The sequence below is a fragment of the Dama dama genome, chromosome 20 (genome assembly GCF_033118175.1).
Source record: "Dama dama isolate Ldn47 chromosome 20, ASM3311817v1, whole genome shotgun sequence".
Taxonomy (NCBI): domain Eukaryota; kingdom Metazoa; phylum Chordata; class Mammalia; order Artiodactyla; family Cervidae; genus Dama; species Dama dama.
This window is the reverse complement of record NC_083700.1, coordinates 34,658,357-34,675,123: the sequence shown is the minus strand read 5'-3', so window position 1 is coordinate 34,675,123 and position 16,767 is coordinate 34,658,357. Positions and strand designations below refer to the sequence as shown.

Below are 16,767 nucleotides of genomic sequence, written 5' to 3'. Positions count from 1 at the left end.
AAGGCAGGCCCGGAGCTGTCCACTCGCTTCCTGCCCTCGGGGCTCTCCAGGACCGAGGCTCTTTCCCCCAGTCTGCAGAGGGCGCTGTGGGCGAGCCGCCGCACTGCCGGCGGCGTCCCGGGGAGGAGCCTCTGCCGCATCCGCGGCCGCCTCCGCGATCGCAAACCCGGAAGACTTGCCCTGGCAGCTGGGAGTGTGCGGCTGCCGGGCGCCGCCATGCAGTCTCTGGAGGTAGGTCTGGTTCTCGCTCCGCCGAGGGAGCCGAGACTGACCCGCTGGCTGCGGAGAGGCAGTGGGATCTTGGCGCATCTGGTCGCTGTGGGCTTCACCATCTTCCTGACAGTGCTGTCCCGGCCAGGAACAAGTGAGTGTGCTGGGAGGGGCGGGGCCAGGAAAGGGGGTGGAGCCTAGATGTCGGAGGGGCTGCGCTTGGAGCGCTAAGAGGCGTGGAGTGGGGACTCTCAGTGGATGGGCGACTGTGGAGGGGTACTAAGGGCGTGGTGGGGCGTGGCCCTGGGGGTGGGTCCTGGAAGGGTGGGGCTTTGGGTACTGGGAGGACAGGAGAAGCCTGGAGTGAACTAACTGAACTTGCTAGTTCGTCACCCGCAGAGCCCCTCACGGATGCTACGAGTAAAGGAGGGAGGCCAAGGTTTATTTTAGGACTGGGCTGGTAGCTGCGAAGTGCTGAATGGGGAATCCAGGCCAAACTGGTATGTTTGCCTTCTTGGTTGCTCAGCCTAAAGCCCTTTGGCTGCACCACTTTGCCTGGAGGTCCTGATTACTGATTAGGGTTGAAGACACTACACTGACCTTTCCCTTCCGGCCAGATTCTTCGGGCTCCAGCCAGCCACAGGGTCAGAACCAATGGTACCCCGCCGTCAGTCTGTTCTCTTTGATTCTTAGGTCTTTTCTCCTGGCACCCTGTATTCATGGCCTTGGCGGTGAGTTTGGGTGATTGGTTTGGCTATGCCCCTAAGGAAGCATCTAGCCTTTAGAAGGCTTAACCTTTCTTTGGCTCAGAGAGGTGGGGGGAAATACCCAGGGCCCCGTCTTTCCTTGCAACCAATGAGGTCAGGAAACATGGAGGGCTGGGCTATAGGTGATCAGGTGGTATAACGGGGTGGGAGGGCATGGAAGATACCATTATTTTCTCCACTCTGGGCCGGAAAAGAGGAAGTGGAAGGGGCCTTATCCAGTTGCTCCCCACCCCCAGAGTGCAGGAGAAAGCTTAACTTTTGCTGTTCCCATTGGTCAAGAAATGAGAGTACTTGCTATTGAGGATGTGGGGCGGGGTGGGGGTGTGGGGCATGGATGTCAGCCTGAATGATGACACTTCCACTCAAGCGTGGATTCCCAATTCTGCCCACAAATGCCTACCTGTGAGGCAGGTGGTCCTGGTGGGAGTTCTTTAGCCCCCACCCTTTGTCTTCCTTGTTTGGATGTATGAGGGCACCTCCCTTTTTTCAGGCCTCTGAGCCGGGCCTGAGGCTCACTGGCCCTCTCCTGTGTTCACAGTTCTGCCTCTGCATGGCTGAGGCCATCCTGCTCTTCTCGCCCGAGCACTCCCTGTTCTTCTTCTGCTCCCGAAAGGCCCGGATCCGACTCCACTGGGCAGGGCAGACCCTAGCCATCCTCGGTGCAGCCCTGGGCCTGGGCTTCATCATCTCCAGCAGGACCCGCAGTGAGCTGCCCCACCTGGCGTCCTGGCACAGCTGGGTAGGGGCTCTGACATTGCTGGCCACTATCAGCCAGGCACTGTGTGGACTTTGCCTCCTGTGTCCCCGGGCAGCCAGGGTCTCAAGGGTGGCTCGTCTCAAGCTCTACCATCTGACATGTGGACTGGTGGTCTACCTGATGGCTACAGTAACAGTGCTTCTGGGCATGCACTCTGTGTGGTTCCAGGCTCAGATCAAAGGTGCAGCCTGGTACCTGTGCCTGGCGCTGCCCCTCTATCCAGCCCTGGTAGTAATGCACCAGATCTCCAGCTCCTACTTGCCAAGGAAGAAAATGGAAATGTGAGTGCCTCCAAACACTGAATTGAAATGGGACACTTGACTTGGACTTCACTGGCTCCTTTAGTGACCTTCAGAGATCCACTTCAGAGGGGTAGGGTTTTTGTATGTCTTAGCTGGGGTGGAGGCTGCAGAAACCCAAGCTGCGATTGCTGACAGATGACTCAGTGGGCCAAAATGGGGAAATGGATGGGGCACAAGTGACAGGTGATGGGGAGCTTGATCCTGAAGCCTCCACTCTTGATGGGAGAGAGTGTTGGGTGGTGCTGATGGTGCTGGCAGTCATTTCTTGCTTGCATGCCTAATGAAAAATTGGATTCCTGTAACTTATGAGTGGCAGCAGCTCTTTGGGTCACTTTGAGAAAGCAGTGTAGTGGAGAGAGCCAATGTACTTTTTTTTTTTTTAATGGGTATGGTCCTTACAGGCTCTGTTGTGCAACCTTATGTGAGTCCAGTGTCTCAGGGACTCAGTTTCCTCATCTGTGTAATGGGCGATTGTTTCTAAACAATCTCTCCTAGCATTCAGTGTCTGTCAAGTTGATGTCACAGAGCATCTTCCCGGCCCTGAACCATGGCTGGACCACTCATCAGACTCAGGGTGTAATTCTCACATTCATTGTGTCCTTACCGCTCTAGAGGGACCAATATGGTCTCCTGGCTTTCCAAGAACCTGTGCTGATTTGGCCCCTGACAAAGCATCAGGGGCTGTGGAGAGAAGGGCCCAGGTGAAGGTCTCCAGAATACCAAGACAGTAAGGGCCCTAAAGGCACCTTAAACTTTTGGAGGAGCAGAAAGGCATTGGCTTAACCAGGCTTTGGCTCCTGGCTGGGTGTCTTAGCCCAGCTAAGACCTTCCTTCAGCTAATCTTGGGATCTGGGCTTGGGGCTGCAGGACGTCCATTCTCAGTGGCAGAGCAGTCCTGAGCATCTCGTGTTTTGCCCTTCTTAGGGCTTGGGTCCTTGCCTTAGCACATAGCTTCCTGGAGCTATTCCAAAGCTTTTAGAACAAAGAAAAAGCCAAGGAAATGGGGCAGGGTGCTTCTGATCTAGAGAAAACAGTCTCCCTGGTTCTTCTCCCCTCATCAGCTAAGCTTCCCTTCTCTTGCCAGCTCTTTGGCCCAGGAGGGGGCTGAATTTGGTGCCAGCTGGCAAATGAGGGCTGGGCTCTCTTCCCTGCAGAGACCCCTCCTCATTCCAGACTGAAAGTAGTCCTGCAGACTGCCCTCATCCCTCGTTGGTGAGAGTTGGATGTTACATTGGTTAACAATGGTCTGGCTCATTCAGGGAGTTGGGACCTCCATTGTGGTGGTTGGCGATGGTTTAGTGGCTAAGTCGTGTCTGACTCTTGCGACCCCATGGACTGTATGCTGCCAGGCTCCTCTGTCCATTGGATTGGGACCTCCATAGATCATGGTGAAAACTGAGAATGGCCAAGCCTGGAAAGCAGTGTTGAGGCAGATAGAGAGAGCTCAGTGGGAACTCTGGGAGACCTGTGGAGTAGGGCCTAGAATTTGAGGTCCCAGGGGCAGGGGGAGGTGTTCCTAGATAGCAATAGTTTGTCTATCCCAGGCCTTTAGAAGATTCCAGACCTCCTCCCTGGGTGACTCAGCAGCAGGGAGCTCGGTATGATTTGACAGGACAGGCATGAGTATGGCAGGGGCAGAAGGATCCTCAGAGCAGACTGTGCTGGGTCAGATGGCATCTCCTAGGAGCACCCCAGATCCTGGGCATCTCAAGGGGGCCCCTGCTGATTATTCCTGTCTCTTTCATTGCCCTTTTTCCGCTTTCCAGCTCTCCATTGTGGTCTGATCTTGGGAGAGATGGCTACTGGGGCTGCATGGAGGAGATGGTCACCTCGGGTCATTCTGGCCAGGGAGTCCCTCTCTGCTGGCCCATACAGTCAGTGCTGGGAGTCTCACTCTGTCTCCAGCAGGGTAGGAAGGCCGGGTGAGCTTGCTTGGGGAGCCAAGCAGGCAACACCAGAGAGCCTGAGCTTGCCTGAGGTGTTGCCTCTTCCCAGGTGGTGCGGGGGATGGTGGGCGGGCAGGCGGGCTGACAGCCGGCAGTTTGCGTGGGCAGTGCCAGCTGATGTCTATTCCCAGCCCTGGGAGGAAGGGGGAAGTCATTTATATTCTGCAGGAGGAAGGGGTCCCAGCTGTCACTTCTCTGACCGGTAGGCCCCGGGTGGGGGTGGGCAGGGGCACAGGGTAGAGAAGGGGGCACAGGTGGTCTCTGCTTGCTTAGCCAGTCTGACTGCAGCATTGGGAGGAGGTCACCAGGAGGAGCCCTTCTTCCCAGCTGGCCGGATTGTGGAGGGACTTCCCTTCCCTCCCCTCCTTGCTCCTTCCATCACCACCTGCCCTCCCATCTTAGGGCAGCAGCTGGACAGCCATCAGACCTCAGTGCCAAGGCACTCTTCCTCCAGCTGGGATCTCGGTGGCTGGTGGCTGCATATGCCTCCTGCTTGTGTTTCCTCCCCCTGCACCCTCTGTCCCCCCCCACCACCATCCAGTGTCTCTCCATCTGGGGTATTATCTGGGCTCCTCAGAAATGAGGCAGAGGCCTTGAAGGAGAAACAAATTGCTGCCCTTTTGCCCTTGTCTGACTGAGCAAAGCTGCTCGTAGCCAGCCTCTTTTGCCTTTAAAAATAAAAGCCAGGGTGCTCGAGACTTTTTAAAATTTCCGTGTCATTTGCACAAATTTGCATATCAGGCTCACTAAGTCCTGATTCCAAATATGATTACATTCAAACTCAACCTTGAGGACATTAGAAATATAGATGGTTTTTGTATCCAAATCCAGATGGTAATAGGATTACCATTCTGGATTCAGATGCCACACCCAAGCCCCCATCTTTCCCTTGCCCACCCTTTCCCCTCCATGCTCCACTCCCTCACCCCCCACCCCCCACTGGGGGTGGTGTTGAATGGCAGGAGCTCTGTGTGGGGAAGTCTCCCAGCCTCACCTGGGCTTTTCAGCTGCATTAAAGGTATCTCTTGCCAGGCTGTGCCGCCTCCTAGCCCCACCCTCTCACAGGACACCCCCACCCCTCCCCCCCTCCCCCATCACACCAGGCATGGCTGCCATGGGTCTTGTTTTTAAAACCTCACTGTCGGAGATCCAGGCATTCTCCCAGAGCCAGCTGGCTGCTATGCCAAGGTCTGCTCAGAGTTAATAATAATCATTAGCTGAACAGGGCTGGGGCCTTTCAGCTCCAGATCTCCAAGCACTTGCAGACTGAGTCAGCCAGCCCTCACCTTCCCCCTCTTCCTGGGCAGCAGAATGAGGAGGGGTCAGGAGTCTTACCTCCCAGCCATGCTTTGAGCCTTCTTTCCTCTTGGAAGCATCCCTGAGCATCCTCTGAGTAAACCAATCAGGTCTTTTCACTTGACAAAAGGACACAGTGTATGCTTCGCTGACACCGGTAGTGGCATTGGTGGTTGTTGACCTTGAATCTCTAGTACTCCTGCCTGGCCTTCTGTTGATGTGTCTTGGCCTCCAGGGGATACCCCTGACTCCCCCAGCATTTCTGATGACTCTCTGCAGGCTTAGGGAGCAGGGAGGCTCCTGGTTTAGTGCTCCCGCTGCCCCTGCATCTGGTTGGCATAAAGAGCCTATGTATCATGAAATGAAAAGCACATCGATCCGGGAGCTAGGAAACTTGGAGTCTGGGTTTACCCAGCCCCTGACACTGGTGTGGCCACAGGCAAATCACTTACTGCATGACCTATCTCACAGGGATGTTGTGAGCGCTAGATGACAGAATGCATGTTAACAGGCATTGGGATGTTCAAAGTAGTAAACACATGCAAACAAGTGGCTTATTATGTTCCTGTCCTTATCTCGTACTCATTCCTGGCTCTGGGTTTTATGCTTCTTTTAGGGAGGCAATAAATAGTTATGGATAATGATGGTTAGGGGATCCAAGTCTCAGAGAGGTTGTGTTGCTGGCCACTGTCAGAGAACACAGACATTTCCTCCTAGATGCAACGTCAGGAGTGCTATGGAGGCTATGACTCTAGTGAAGCTTGTCCTAAGTTGCCGCCAGCTGATGTGTTCAAGTCATGGGGCTGATTGCAGATCTGGAGTCAGTCCAGTTACGCCCCAGGTCCAGCCTGGAGCTCCTGGTTGCAAGTCTATCTAAGTTTCTCCTGGCTAGTCCTGCTCTTCGGAGGGAAAGGTGGAGCAGACAGGCCAGGAAGGGAGGAGCAGCAGTGGACCCACACTGCCACACCAACTCTCTGGCTGCCCCCGTCCCCAGAGGCTGCCTCAGGCCCTCACCCAGGGTGGAGGTGGGAAGCTGTGAGGCACAGCCCCCAGCTTGTTCACAGCTTTGTTTCTCCTTCCTTGTTTCAGACTCTCGGAGGAGGATCACCGTCCTTTCCTCCTCAAAGGACATCACTGAAATTAACATACACACATGCCCATGCACCATGAAAGCAGTTTTAACTTGAGGATACTTTCCATTCCATTGGTCTGAGAACAGTCAGCAGTCTTCCTCGAGTGGACACAGAGAGGCAGGCACCATAGTAGCACAGAGGCTTCAGTATTTTTTAATTTTGGGTGTTCCGCCCCACTCCCACCCCCACCTCCATCCTGGGATCCAGGAATGAAACACTGATCAGGCATTGTGGTCATGGCCTCAACTGTCACCAGTGTAGACACAGGGAAGACACAGCTGAAAGGCAGGACAGGGCCCCAGAACTGCTCCGGAGGGTGATTTAACGTCGATGGTCTCCACCTCAGCTTAAAGCAGGCAGATTCCCTCCAATAAGACAACCTTCTCCCTACCCACCCACTCACCCAGAAGCCTTGACTAACTCACCAGTGTGCAGGGAATAAGTCCCAGTTTTAATTCTACCTGCTTCTATCAGAATTTCCTAGATTTTGTAAAACCTCTTTTGAAAGCATTTTAAGTAGCTACTTCAGGTGATTCTATCCTCTGGTATCAGAGGATTCAACTCTGTCTCACTGAGTATTCATGAGGCCCCCCAGCACCCTTATCTTTCAGGCAGATTCCCCCTTATCTCCCAGTGCTTTCTAAGGATTCCCAGGACTGGGCTAGACCTTTCTGCTAAGGTCTACACCTAAAGCAAGCTACGGCCAAGGGAAGGAGCAGTGGGAAGTGAAGGGAAAGCGGCATGAAGTTCTATCCAGCTGCAGTGCTCCCTAACCTGTGTGTATTTGCAAACACATATGCATACAAGCCTCCAACTCTGGGGTCAAAGACTCTTTCTTTATGTATGCTAGTGCTGTAGGGCACCTAGAAGTTCTTGCAGGGTCCTATGTCCTAAAGGTTGGTTCTCTCCACACCCGCTGTGATTCTGGGACTATAACCAGGCTGATGTCAACTGGAAGGCCTCAGGGCAAGTCTAAGTATCTTTACCACTTGATGTTTTCCACACAACAGGCTATATGCCTGATGATGGGGCCTGATGTGGCAGCTGCTTTAGCTTTCCTCTCTCAACCCCGGGGAGAGGAAGCATCCTGCGTAGGCTCCCTGTAGCCAGATCAAACAAGCTGACCATACCCCTGAATGGGCCTGAGTCTTTTCTGCAGTGTGGGTGAGGCAAATGAAGCTTCTCCAGTGGTTGCTTCAGAGACAACATAAGGGGGTCCAAGAGTTACAAGTGCAGAAAGGGAAGGAGTGGAGAGATCAGATGGAAGAGAGACCAGGCTGGCCAATCCACTGAACTCCCATTTTCTGTTCTAAAAGATAACCATCGTATTAACCTTTTCTGTTCTCCCGCAGTGCCACCTAAGAGGAGCTAGGGAACGAGCCGCAAGACACGGCAGACCAAATGGCACATCTTGGCCAGAATTTATGGAACTTCTTGGGGGACTGGCGGGGGGATGGTGAGGGTTGAAGAGATGTAGCCTTGGGATGACGGAGAAAGGAGTATCAAAACTTCCTAGGCGCAGAGACAGGGCTTGACACAGGCCAAAACAGAGGGGAGGATTTTCAGTAGGCTTCTTCCCCAGACCTGTTCTCTTTACCAGCTCGTCCTCTGGGCTAAACTCAGCCATAGCAAAAACTGCTTTGAAAAGATTAAAAAATACCAAATATATGTAGATTCTCGGGGTGCCCTGGCATCAACATCTGTCATTTCATTGACTGCCAAGGTTGATATGTCTGATGTGACTAGCTGTGAGGTGTCTCCATCCCTCACTCTTTAGTTGTTCCCTCATGAAAAGAAAAAGACAACTTTCCAGACAGAAGAGGACCGCCCGTCAGTCAAGATTTTATCAGTGTAATAAAGGAGGTAATTATTCAAATTCTGATTCTTTATTTTTTTCAGCCGCACTGCATGGCTTGAGGGATGTTAGTTTCCCACCCAGGGATTGAACCCAGGCAGGCCCTGGGCAGTGAAAATGCCAAGTCCTAACCACTGGACCACCAGGGAATTCCCCCAATTTTGATTCTTTTCATTTCTTTTTTTGTTATACCACTTCCCCTCCCTTTTGGGAATCTACCATGACAATACCCTTCCAGAAGTACCAAGAGAATAGCCAAAGAAACTGCCTATTCAGAGATCAGTAGAATCTGGGCCAATTTACGCTAGGCTGTCTCCTGTAACAAAAAAGCGGGGACTGCATTTCTCTGTTCAATGCTAGGACACATTACAGTGTCGATGAATATTCATCTGCCCATTAGACTAATATACTTTAAGCCAAACTAAGATGGTTACCACTCACAACACGAACACATATTGGTAATAATCAAAATACTGTGGACCCAAGCTGCTCACCATCATTTCTTTTAACCCAATTCAAACATTTTCCACAGTACAGTTTGTAGGCTTGATCCAGACTTTCAAGAGGGCTCTTCAGGGAGACAACCCTCCTCCCCAGGGATCCAGAAAGCCTTCATTAGCTACAGTCTCTAGCCCCAAGTCATGGAATTTCTAGACTCTCTCCTGCTAAAGTGTCAATGACATTTCTTTTGAGAACATCGGGTTGGCAAATTTGTCTGCTGGCCAAAACCAACTTGCTGCCTGTTTTTTTTTGTGGTCTGTGAACCTGTAAGAGTTTTTGCATTTATATATGGTTGGAAAAAACCCTCAAATACATGTTACAATGATATGAAAATCACATTTCAAAGTCCATAAATAAAGTTGACTGGAACAGAGCCACTGTTTGTGCACTTTCTATACCTTTCTGCCACAACGGCACCACTGAGGAGCTGTAACAGAGACTACACGGGCTGCAAAGTCTAACACGTTTCACGTCTGGCTTCTCACAGAAAAGGCTGGCTGACCCCTGGTCTATCTTCATGCCTCGATGTGGACTCTACCCATGCCCTCATAACAGCATTTAACTATTCTCCCCCTAGACAGGTTGCACCCTTCCGAGGTACTGTGAACCCTCCCCACAGGCTGAAAAGATAAACCAGTCACAGACTACGCCAGAAAAGAGACTCAAGCCAGGTTTTAATGATCATTGTCTAGTCTTCAGAGCCCAGAGGCTCCAAGGTTTGCCAGCCTGGGAGCACACAAGTGGAAGGACTGGGATCTTGGACATGGGGAGGCCTGCTCACTTCGCCAGCAGGGCTACAAGGGAGTACAGAGGTAAGGACACACGGAAAACTGGAATCAGTCACCTTCACTCTCCCCAGCTGGGGTCTCCCCACTCCTGGCTCCTTCCTAGGAGCCTCATAAATACAGGGAAAGAAAGAAAGATCAAAAACAATCACACAGACAGATTGCACAGCCCTGACATACTCTGTCTCCAGGGACACCTGCTTCCTGGGAGACATCTCTGGTTGACTGATGGGGGTGGGGGTGATCGCTTGACCTTTTCTTATAACCAGACCTGGCAGTTTCCTACACAGGGTTCCAGTGAGCTTACATCTGCTGAGTCCCTAATCCCTCAAGTAGAAAGCAACCTTTGGGTTCTAGTCACTGAAACCATGGGAAGAGGCCAATCAGTTCAGTCTCTTGGTGGGGAAGACTAAGAGCCTCATGCCCTAAACTGGGTAGGACTTAGGAAGAAAATGGCCTTCCTAGTCCTTGGGAACTCAGGATGTCCAGAGGAACTACTTCATCTGACATCCACTTGAAAGATTTTCAGAGCCCTCAATGATGCCTAGAGGGGAAGCTGCTGCCAGGAGGTGAGATTTTCTCTGATAAGTCTGAGGAGGGGGTCCTGGTTCCTATAGCTTCAGTGTCAGAATCTTTAGAAGTCTCTGGAATATGACCACACAAGTTTTCCCTCCTGCCCCTAGCTTACTAGGGCAGTTAACATAGGAAGAACAACTTACAGCTGCTTGGTCCCCTGCCAGTGTTCTGGATCTGTCACTGACCTAGTTTTCCATTTATTTCTGACATACCATTACTCTAAGGAAGGTTTCTGAGGAGTCTGAAGAGCCAGCTTGCTCCTCATCAACCCTTCTCTCAAGGTCTTCAACCTGAAGCTTTCCTAACTCTGGGCTTTATGGACTGCCACAGAGATGTGGGTGAAGATTTAGGCAGTTCAGAAATCAAAAGTACAAAAGTTTGTATCTGCAGAGCCTGGCATGGTCACAGTCTCTCCTACAGGGCAAGAAAATTGTGTGCATGAAGTTGTGCACATAAGTAGAAACCACTCTAGAAGTGGACATTAGTGGGGACTGAAGAATCGTCCTGATGGAAGTCAAGGTGCTGGGGTGCATGCAGACCTATAAGCATGCATCCCTATGAGCATGCAAGTACTTGAGGGAAACGCTGCACCTCTCTTGACAAAGCTAGGTTACTAATAAAGGATGGACAGCGGTCTTGACATCCCAGGAACAGACAAGGGGAAGATGTTGAGTTCCAGTCCCCACCTCGGATCTTAACAGGCAGGGGAGTTAGGACCTCCTAGCAAGCAGCCTTCACCCACAGGTAAATGACACTTCTTGGAACCTAAACAGCAGATCGGAAAACTGGAAGAGCTGGAGAACTTCCAAGGACGGGGACTTGGTGAGAGAGAGGGGACAGACTGAAAAGACCAACGTCAGAGAACATTTTCACCTTTGCCCTTCATGTCCCCTTGCCAAAGCTCAGAGCCACCAACCCCCGGGGCCTGCAGTAGAGTCAAAGGAAGTGGCCACCTCTATGCCCAAAGTATTCTGCCACTTTGATGGAATGGAATGTTGGGCCTGTTCTTGAGTTCCTCTGGCCTGACAACTGTGCACACCTCTGGCTGAGAGGGTCTCCTTCTGAAAGTTTAGTGCCACTGACTGTCTCTGTTACAAGACTGCCTGGAACCTTGCGGAGAGGGCAGAACTCTAAGCCACCCTCCAAACCACCACTCCTCTGTGGCAGGGACCACTTGATTCCAGCTCCGCAGATGATGAATCCCATGCTCCAGCTCTGCAGCAGGGGTGAGATCTCTAAGAGAGGAGCAAGGTGGCTTTGTCAGCACAAAGGAGATGTCTGCCTGTTCCCCTCCATCCCTGAGCCCAAGCTAACCCAGCTGGGGCCAGATTTCTTGGACTCTTCTTTTGCAGAGCAGCATATTAGGGAACACTCAGAATTCTACCTGAGCCTATCAGGAGAATGAATGAAGAGAGGGCATACACAGAAAATCAGGTAGATCCGGCTAGATGCTGGATGCTACGTAACAGTGGCTGGTTTACCCTCCACCTCCTCGTGCAAAGAGGCCCTCATCCCACCTCTGTGGCAGGCATCCATAGACACTCTGCTTCCAGCACCCCACACCTTGATCCACTACATGGGTGCTGGGAATCAGATGCTAACCAAGTTTCACCAACCGGTTCCAATCTGGAGTTTATCCCCCATCTACAGGTTCTGTGCTGGCATCTATACTGTCACAAGGACCCCTTGGTTCATGCTGTACCCCTCTGCACCACTGGTCCCAGGACAAGACACAGATACCGCGTCTCATACTGTTGCCATATCTGACAGGCAACAGGCCAAGCTCCTGCAAAAGACCCATGCACCCAGGGCTCCTCTGGAAAGAGGAAGGTGTTCCTGGGAAGTCTTACAACAGCTTTGGGGAATGTTATTGAGGTCCCAGCCTTTTCCTGACTTCTTTTCCCAAAGTTTTCCCATTTCCCCAGCTGTGACGCGTGACTTCCTGACCAAGGAAGACAATCTAGCTCTTCCCCAATGTGGCTCCTGTGGAAGCTCCCCCCAGTACACACAACAGCACAGGTGTGGGTGGGCAGAGAAAGGAAAAAAGTGACTCTTTTTCCCGAATGATTTTCTCTGAAGGAGCTAGGGATGACCTCAAAAAGTTTAGGGGATCTGCTCTTTCACCCCTTACCTCATTCCCACCAGCAGACACCCTCTTCTTCCACCACCTTGAGAACTGTCAGGGCTCTGGGAAGGGGTGTCATATTTGCCTGAGGATTAGTATATCCACATTTGAAAATCATGGCAGCCACACCCTGCTTGGGGTCTTGCCTGCTGTTGTACCCGTGGCCAATTCCCTTGAGTTCGAGGGGAACCCACTCCCTTGGGCAGCTAGCCCTCTCTTCCATCCCCTCACATCCTTCAAGGGCGCATTACCTCTCCTGGGGCAGAATCTCCCCACCAACCCATTCTGCTCACACCACAATGGGCGTATCAGAGAAGACCGAGCTGACCGATTCTGGATCCGACATCCTCCGCTGGCCCTTGCCTGTCGCCTCAGGCACTGGCAGGGTGTTGCCCGGCTTGAGCTTGCCGTTTTGACCCTGCGCAGGTCCAGCAGGTTCCAGGAAGGCCACCCGCCGGTCAAAACCATCATCCTTGTCCCCGCCAGCCATAGGGTCGTGGTTGGGTGTGGTACTAAGCATGGAAGAACTGAGGCTGTCTGCCTGATGGCTGGAAGGTTTCTCAACACCCCGGCACCAGCAGCGGCACGGGGTGAGGTACAGGTATATGAGGACCAGGACTACACTGAGGATACAGCCCACAAGGGTGGTATAGGCTGTGTTGAGGGTGTCATGGTGTCCGTGCAAGGTGAAATTGTACACTTTCAACTCCACAGACAGGGTCTCATTGAAAGCCTCCCCCATGGCATAGCAGGTATACACACCCCCATGCTCGATCTGCACCCGATGGAAATGAAGACTGCCATCCTTGGACACGGTCACCGTGCTGTTGGCCACCTCATCCAGCACCCGTTCATTGCTGGGTGTCACCCACACCTTGGTCATCCCCTGCTGCTTGGTGTCACACTTGATGGTCAAGGAGTCACCCAGGTGGGCCTCCCAGGCACGCTCCTTGTACTCGCTGCAATTGAGGAAACTCAGGTTGAAGACATTGTGCAGTTTCTTGGAGCTCATGCAGTACAGGTCCTCCTGAAAGTCCATCACGGAACTCAGCTGCCGGTACTGCCAGTGGGAAAAGAGCTGGTAGAGCTCGCAGTCGCAGTGCAGGGGGTTGTTGTGTAGGTATAGCCCATTCTTGATCCAGGCGGGCAGCTTCTGCAGGTCAGGCAATGGTAAGTTCTTCAGCTTGTTGGAGGAAAGGTCCAGGAGCGTTAGTTTGGGGAGCTTGGCTCCTTCCTTGACCAGTTCCAGAGGGAAGCGGGAGATCTGGTTCTGACTCAAGTAGAGTTTCTGCAGCTGGGTCATGTCGTCAAAGGCGCAGCGGTCCACTGCCATGATGTGGTTATTGTAGAGCAGCAGCACCTCAAGGACCTGCAGTTCGCTGAACAGGAACTCATCCAGCGTCCGCAGCTGGTTGGAGGAGAGGTCCAGGTAGCGCAGGTTGGGAACCGGGGAAAAGGCCTCAGAGGAGATGAAATTCAGGTGGTTGTGGCTCAGCAGCAGGGAGTGCAGGTGGGTCAGGCGCGTGGGGGTCCACTCGGCCCGCAGACGGCTCAGGTTGTTGTGGCTGAGGTCCAGGAGGGCGGTGTAGCTGGGCAGGGAGTGGGGCACGTTGGGCAGCTGCTGCTTGGAGCAGCTGAGGATGTTGCTGGCGCACAGGCAGGCGGCAGGACAGCTCACCACCGGCCGGCCAGCTCTGGCCACCTCAAAGAGGAGCAGGAACAGGGACAGCAGCAGGAGCCAGAGGCCTCGCAGGTCTCGTGGGGGTTGCATAGTGTCACTGCGGAGGGCGAGGAAGGCCACAAGGACGATCTGGGAGGAAGTCACCCGGGCATGTTCTGGTGGGGTAAGGAAGGGTCACTTTCACTACAGGGTTAAGAGAGAGTATAGGTTTGTGGTCACCAGGGTCTCTGGGGGGAAAGACCCAGTCTCCCTCCTTCCGCTCTCCTCTGCCCATCCAACCCGCACCCCCCCCCCCCCCCCCCCCCCCCCGTAGGGCTAGAAGAGAAAGGAAGCGATGCTGAGTTGTTCCCAGGTACCGTGCGGGCGGTGGGCTCAAAATACCGGGACCGAGGAGGAGGTGAGCACAAGGGCCTACCAGGCTTGGGTAACAGGAGTGGAGGGCCGGGATCTCCTCGGATGTCAGGGGCTGTTGGGGTCATAGGGGTTGCAGGGCCCAGGTCTGGAGGCGGGGTCAGCAGAGCCTTTGGGGAGGAGCTGAAGGAAGGTCGACCCCGCACAGGCTGGATAGGGCGAGTTCTAACCTGGCTGAAGGGGCTTGTTGAGGCGGGCTTCCCCCGGGACCTCTGATCACTGCACCTGCTCGGCGAGGAAGTGTCTCAGCCCATGGCGGGTCCGGGAGCTCCGTCGCGGCCTCCCCCAGCAGCGCCTCACCGGCTGGCCTGCCGCGACGCCCGCCTTACGCAGGGGCCCGCTCCTGGTCACATCGCCTCCCAGGGACGTGCCGGGCTCCGCTCCGCTCCCCCAGCGCCGAGCCGTCGGAGCCCCCAGATCACGGCCGCCGTCTCCTGATCCGCGGGGCAGGCGCGCAGAGGTGCGGGGAGCTGGAGACGCAGCGATCAGAACGCAGGGAGCGGCGTGGGGGCAGCGAGCACCGCGCGCGCGCGCGCCCGTCGCCGCCGCCGAGCCTCGGGGCGCGTGCGCGCGGCGGGGGCGGGGCGCACGTGCGTGTGTTTGTGTCGGAGCTGGATGGGCGGCCGCGCGCTGCTCATTCCGTCTTAGAACAGGTCCCGACCTGGAGAAGAAAGCTGTCTGGCCCCTTAGTATTCCTATTACTTCTTCCACCTTTGCCCATTCCCTTCATCCCCCCACCCCGCACCCTTCCACTTACCAAAACCGCTCTCAGGAAAAGTAGGTCTAACTGAAGTGACTCCGCTGCAGTTGACTCCAGGCCAAGACGCGTCACATGTCTTCTAATTTTACAAATTAGAAAAATCTGGCTCAGCTCCCAGCTGTCAATGTTGGCGGGAAATTCATTAGTCACGTTCTGAGGTCCTCCCTCCTCTCTTGCTAGGGTTGTGAAGTTCCAGCATTTTGGGGAAAGATTTGGAGAAGGGCCTTTTTCTTCAGACTTGATGCCACGACCCATGGGGTACCACTGAAAGGGTAGAGCTCTATAACTTACCAGCTGGACGGGCAGGAGTAGGGGTACACCCTGTGAAGCAATCTCTCGCTGTCACACACACACGCACGCACACACAACCCGATTTCGTACAAGCCAGGGACAAGTTTCCATTTCTGGAAGCTCAAAAATCTTTCCCAGCCTGGGGGAACTCATTCCTCCCTTAGGCCTGGCCACGTGCCGTCTTCCTGAACCAGTGTAATTTCTTTCTGTCCTTCATGGGGCAATTCCAGCATAGTTTCTCTGTTATCTAATCCTCAAAGTGAAGGGGGTGGGAGGCTTGTCATCTTTAGGGTAATCCCTGAAACACCAAGAAGCTGTTAACCAGTGTGGGTTTTAGGGTTGGGCATGGGAAGAAGGGCATATTAGCAGAGTCTAGATCTTATAATTAAAACTTTAGCTGTTCTTCAGATGCTAGAACCTAAGGGAGGATTTACCTTTCTTTTCTTTCTAGTTTCTTACAACAGCAAGAGCAAGACTGAAATTAATGTCTCACTACATTAGCCTGCTAAGAGTTTTAAAAGGAAAGAATTTATATCTGTCACATATTTTACCATAAATGTAAGGGAATGTATTATCTCTTCAAGGGGTTATGTTGTTATTGTTAATTTGCTAAGTTGTGGCCAACTCTTTGTGATCCCATGGACTGCAGCACACAAGGCTCCTCTGTCCTCCACTATCTCCCAGAGTTTGCTCAAATTCATGTCCATTGAGTTGGTGATGCTAACCATCTAATCCTCTGCTGCTCCCTTCTCCTTTTGCTTTCAATCTTTCCCAGTATCAGGGTCTTTTCCAATGACTGGGCTCTTTGCATCAAAGCGTTGGAGCTTCAGCTTCAGCATCAGTCCTTCCAATGGATATTCAGGGCTGATTTCCTTTAGGGTTGACTGGTTTGATTTCCTTGTAATCCAAAGGACTCTCAAGAGTCTTCTCCAGTGCTACAATTCGAAAGCATCAATTTTTTGGCTTCCAGCCTTCAAGGGGTATTAGCATGTTAACCCTATGCACAGTGTGAAAAGGTCTTTCCTGTTTATTTCAGGCATCAGTGATAAGATAGGGAAGGTATTGAGGGGGTGGGAAAGTTTGAAATCACATTGTATTAGTTCTTTATTGCAACATAAAAATTACCCCAAAACTCAGTGTTTTAATATAAGAATATACATTTATTGTCTTTCACAGTTTCTGTTGGTCAGAGATTCAGGAGTGGCTTGAAAGGCAGTTCTGACTTGGTAGTTGCAGTCCAATGGAGCTACAGTCACTGGAAGGTTTGATTGGGGCTGGAGAATCAACTTCTGCGAGGCTCAGTTCCATGGCTCACTTGTATGATGGACTGCCTCTTGGCCAGAGGGCTTGACTTCTGTCCATAAAGGCTTC

The 16,767-nt window shown here is 52.8% G+C and overlaps 2 protein-coding genes across 5 annotated transcripts; one reads left to right on the top strand and one right to left on the bottom strand.

Annotated features, from left to right (window-relative positions):
- The first annotated feature begins 63 nt into the window (after positions 1-63).
- Positions 64-8,287, top strand: LOC133040947 (probable transmembrane reductase CYB561D1). Its single transcript, XM_061121226.1, has 3 exons — positions 64-364; positions 904-941; positions 1,516-8,287. The coding sequence occupies exons 1-3, from the start codon at positions 217-219 to the stop codon at positions 2,017-2,019; spliced, it is 690 nt and encodes a 229-aa protein (XP_060977209.1). The 5' UTR covers positions 64-216; the 3' UTR covers positions 2,020-8,287.
- AMIGO1 (adhesion molecule with Ig like domain 1) lies at positions 8,279-14,841 on the bottom strand. Of its 4 annotated transcripts, none has more exons than XM_061121223.1 (2): positions 14,516-14,841; positions 8,279-14,117 (listed from the first exon to the last, which is right to left on the bottom strand). In XM_061121223.1, the coding sequence occupies exon 2, from the start codon at positions 14,022-14,024 to the stop codon at positions 12,543-12,545; it is 1,482 nt and encodes a 493-aa protein (XP_060977206.1). In that variant the 5' UTR covers positions 14,025-14,117; positions 14,516-14,841; the 3' UTR covers positions 8,279-12,542. The 4 variants fall into 4 exon arrangements, with proteins under 4 accessions (XP_060977206.1, XP_060977205.1, XP_060977208.1 ...); XM_061121222.1 differs by having other exon boundaries at positions 8,279-14,089; XM_061121225.1 differs by having other exon boundaries at positions 14,571-14,841.
- Positions 14,842-16,767: the final 1,926 nt, after the last annotated feature.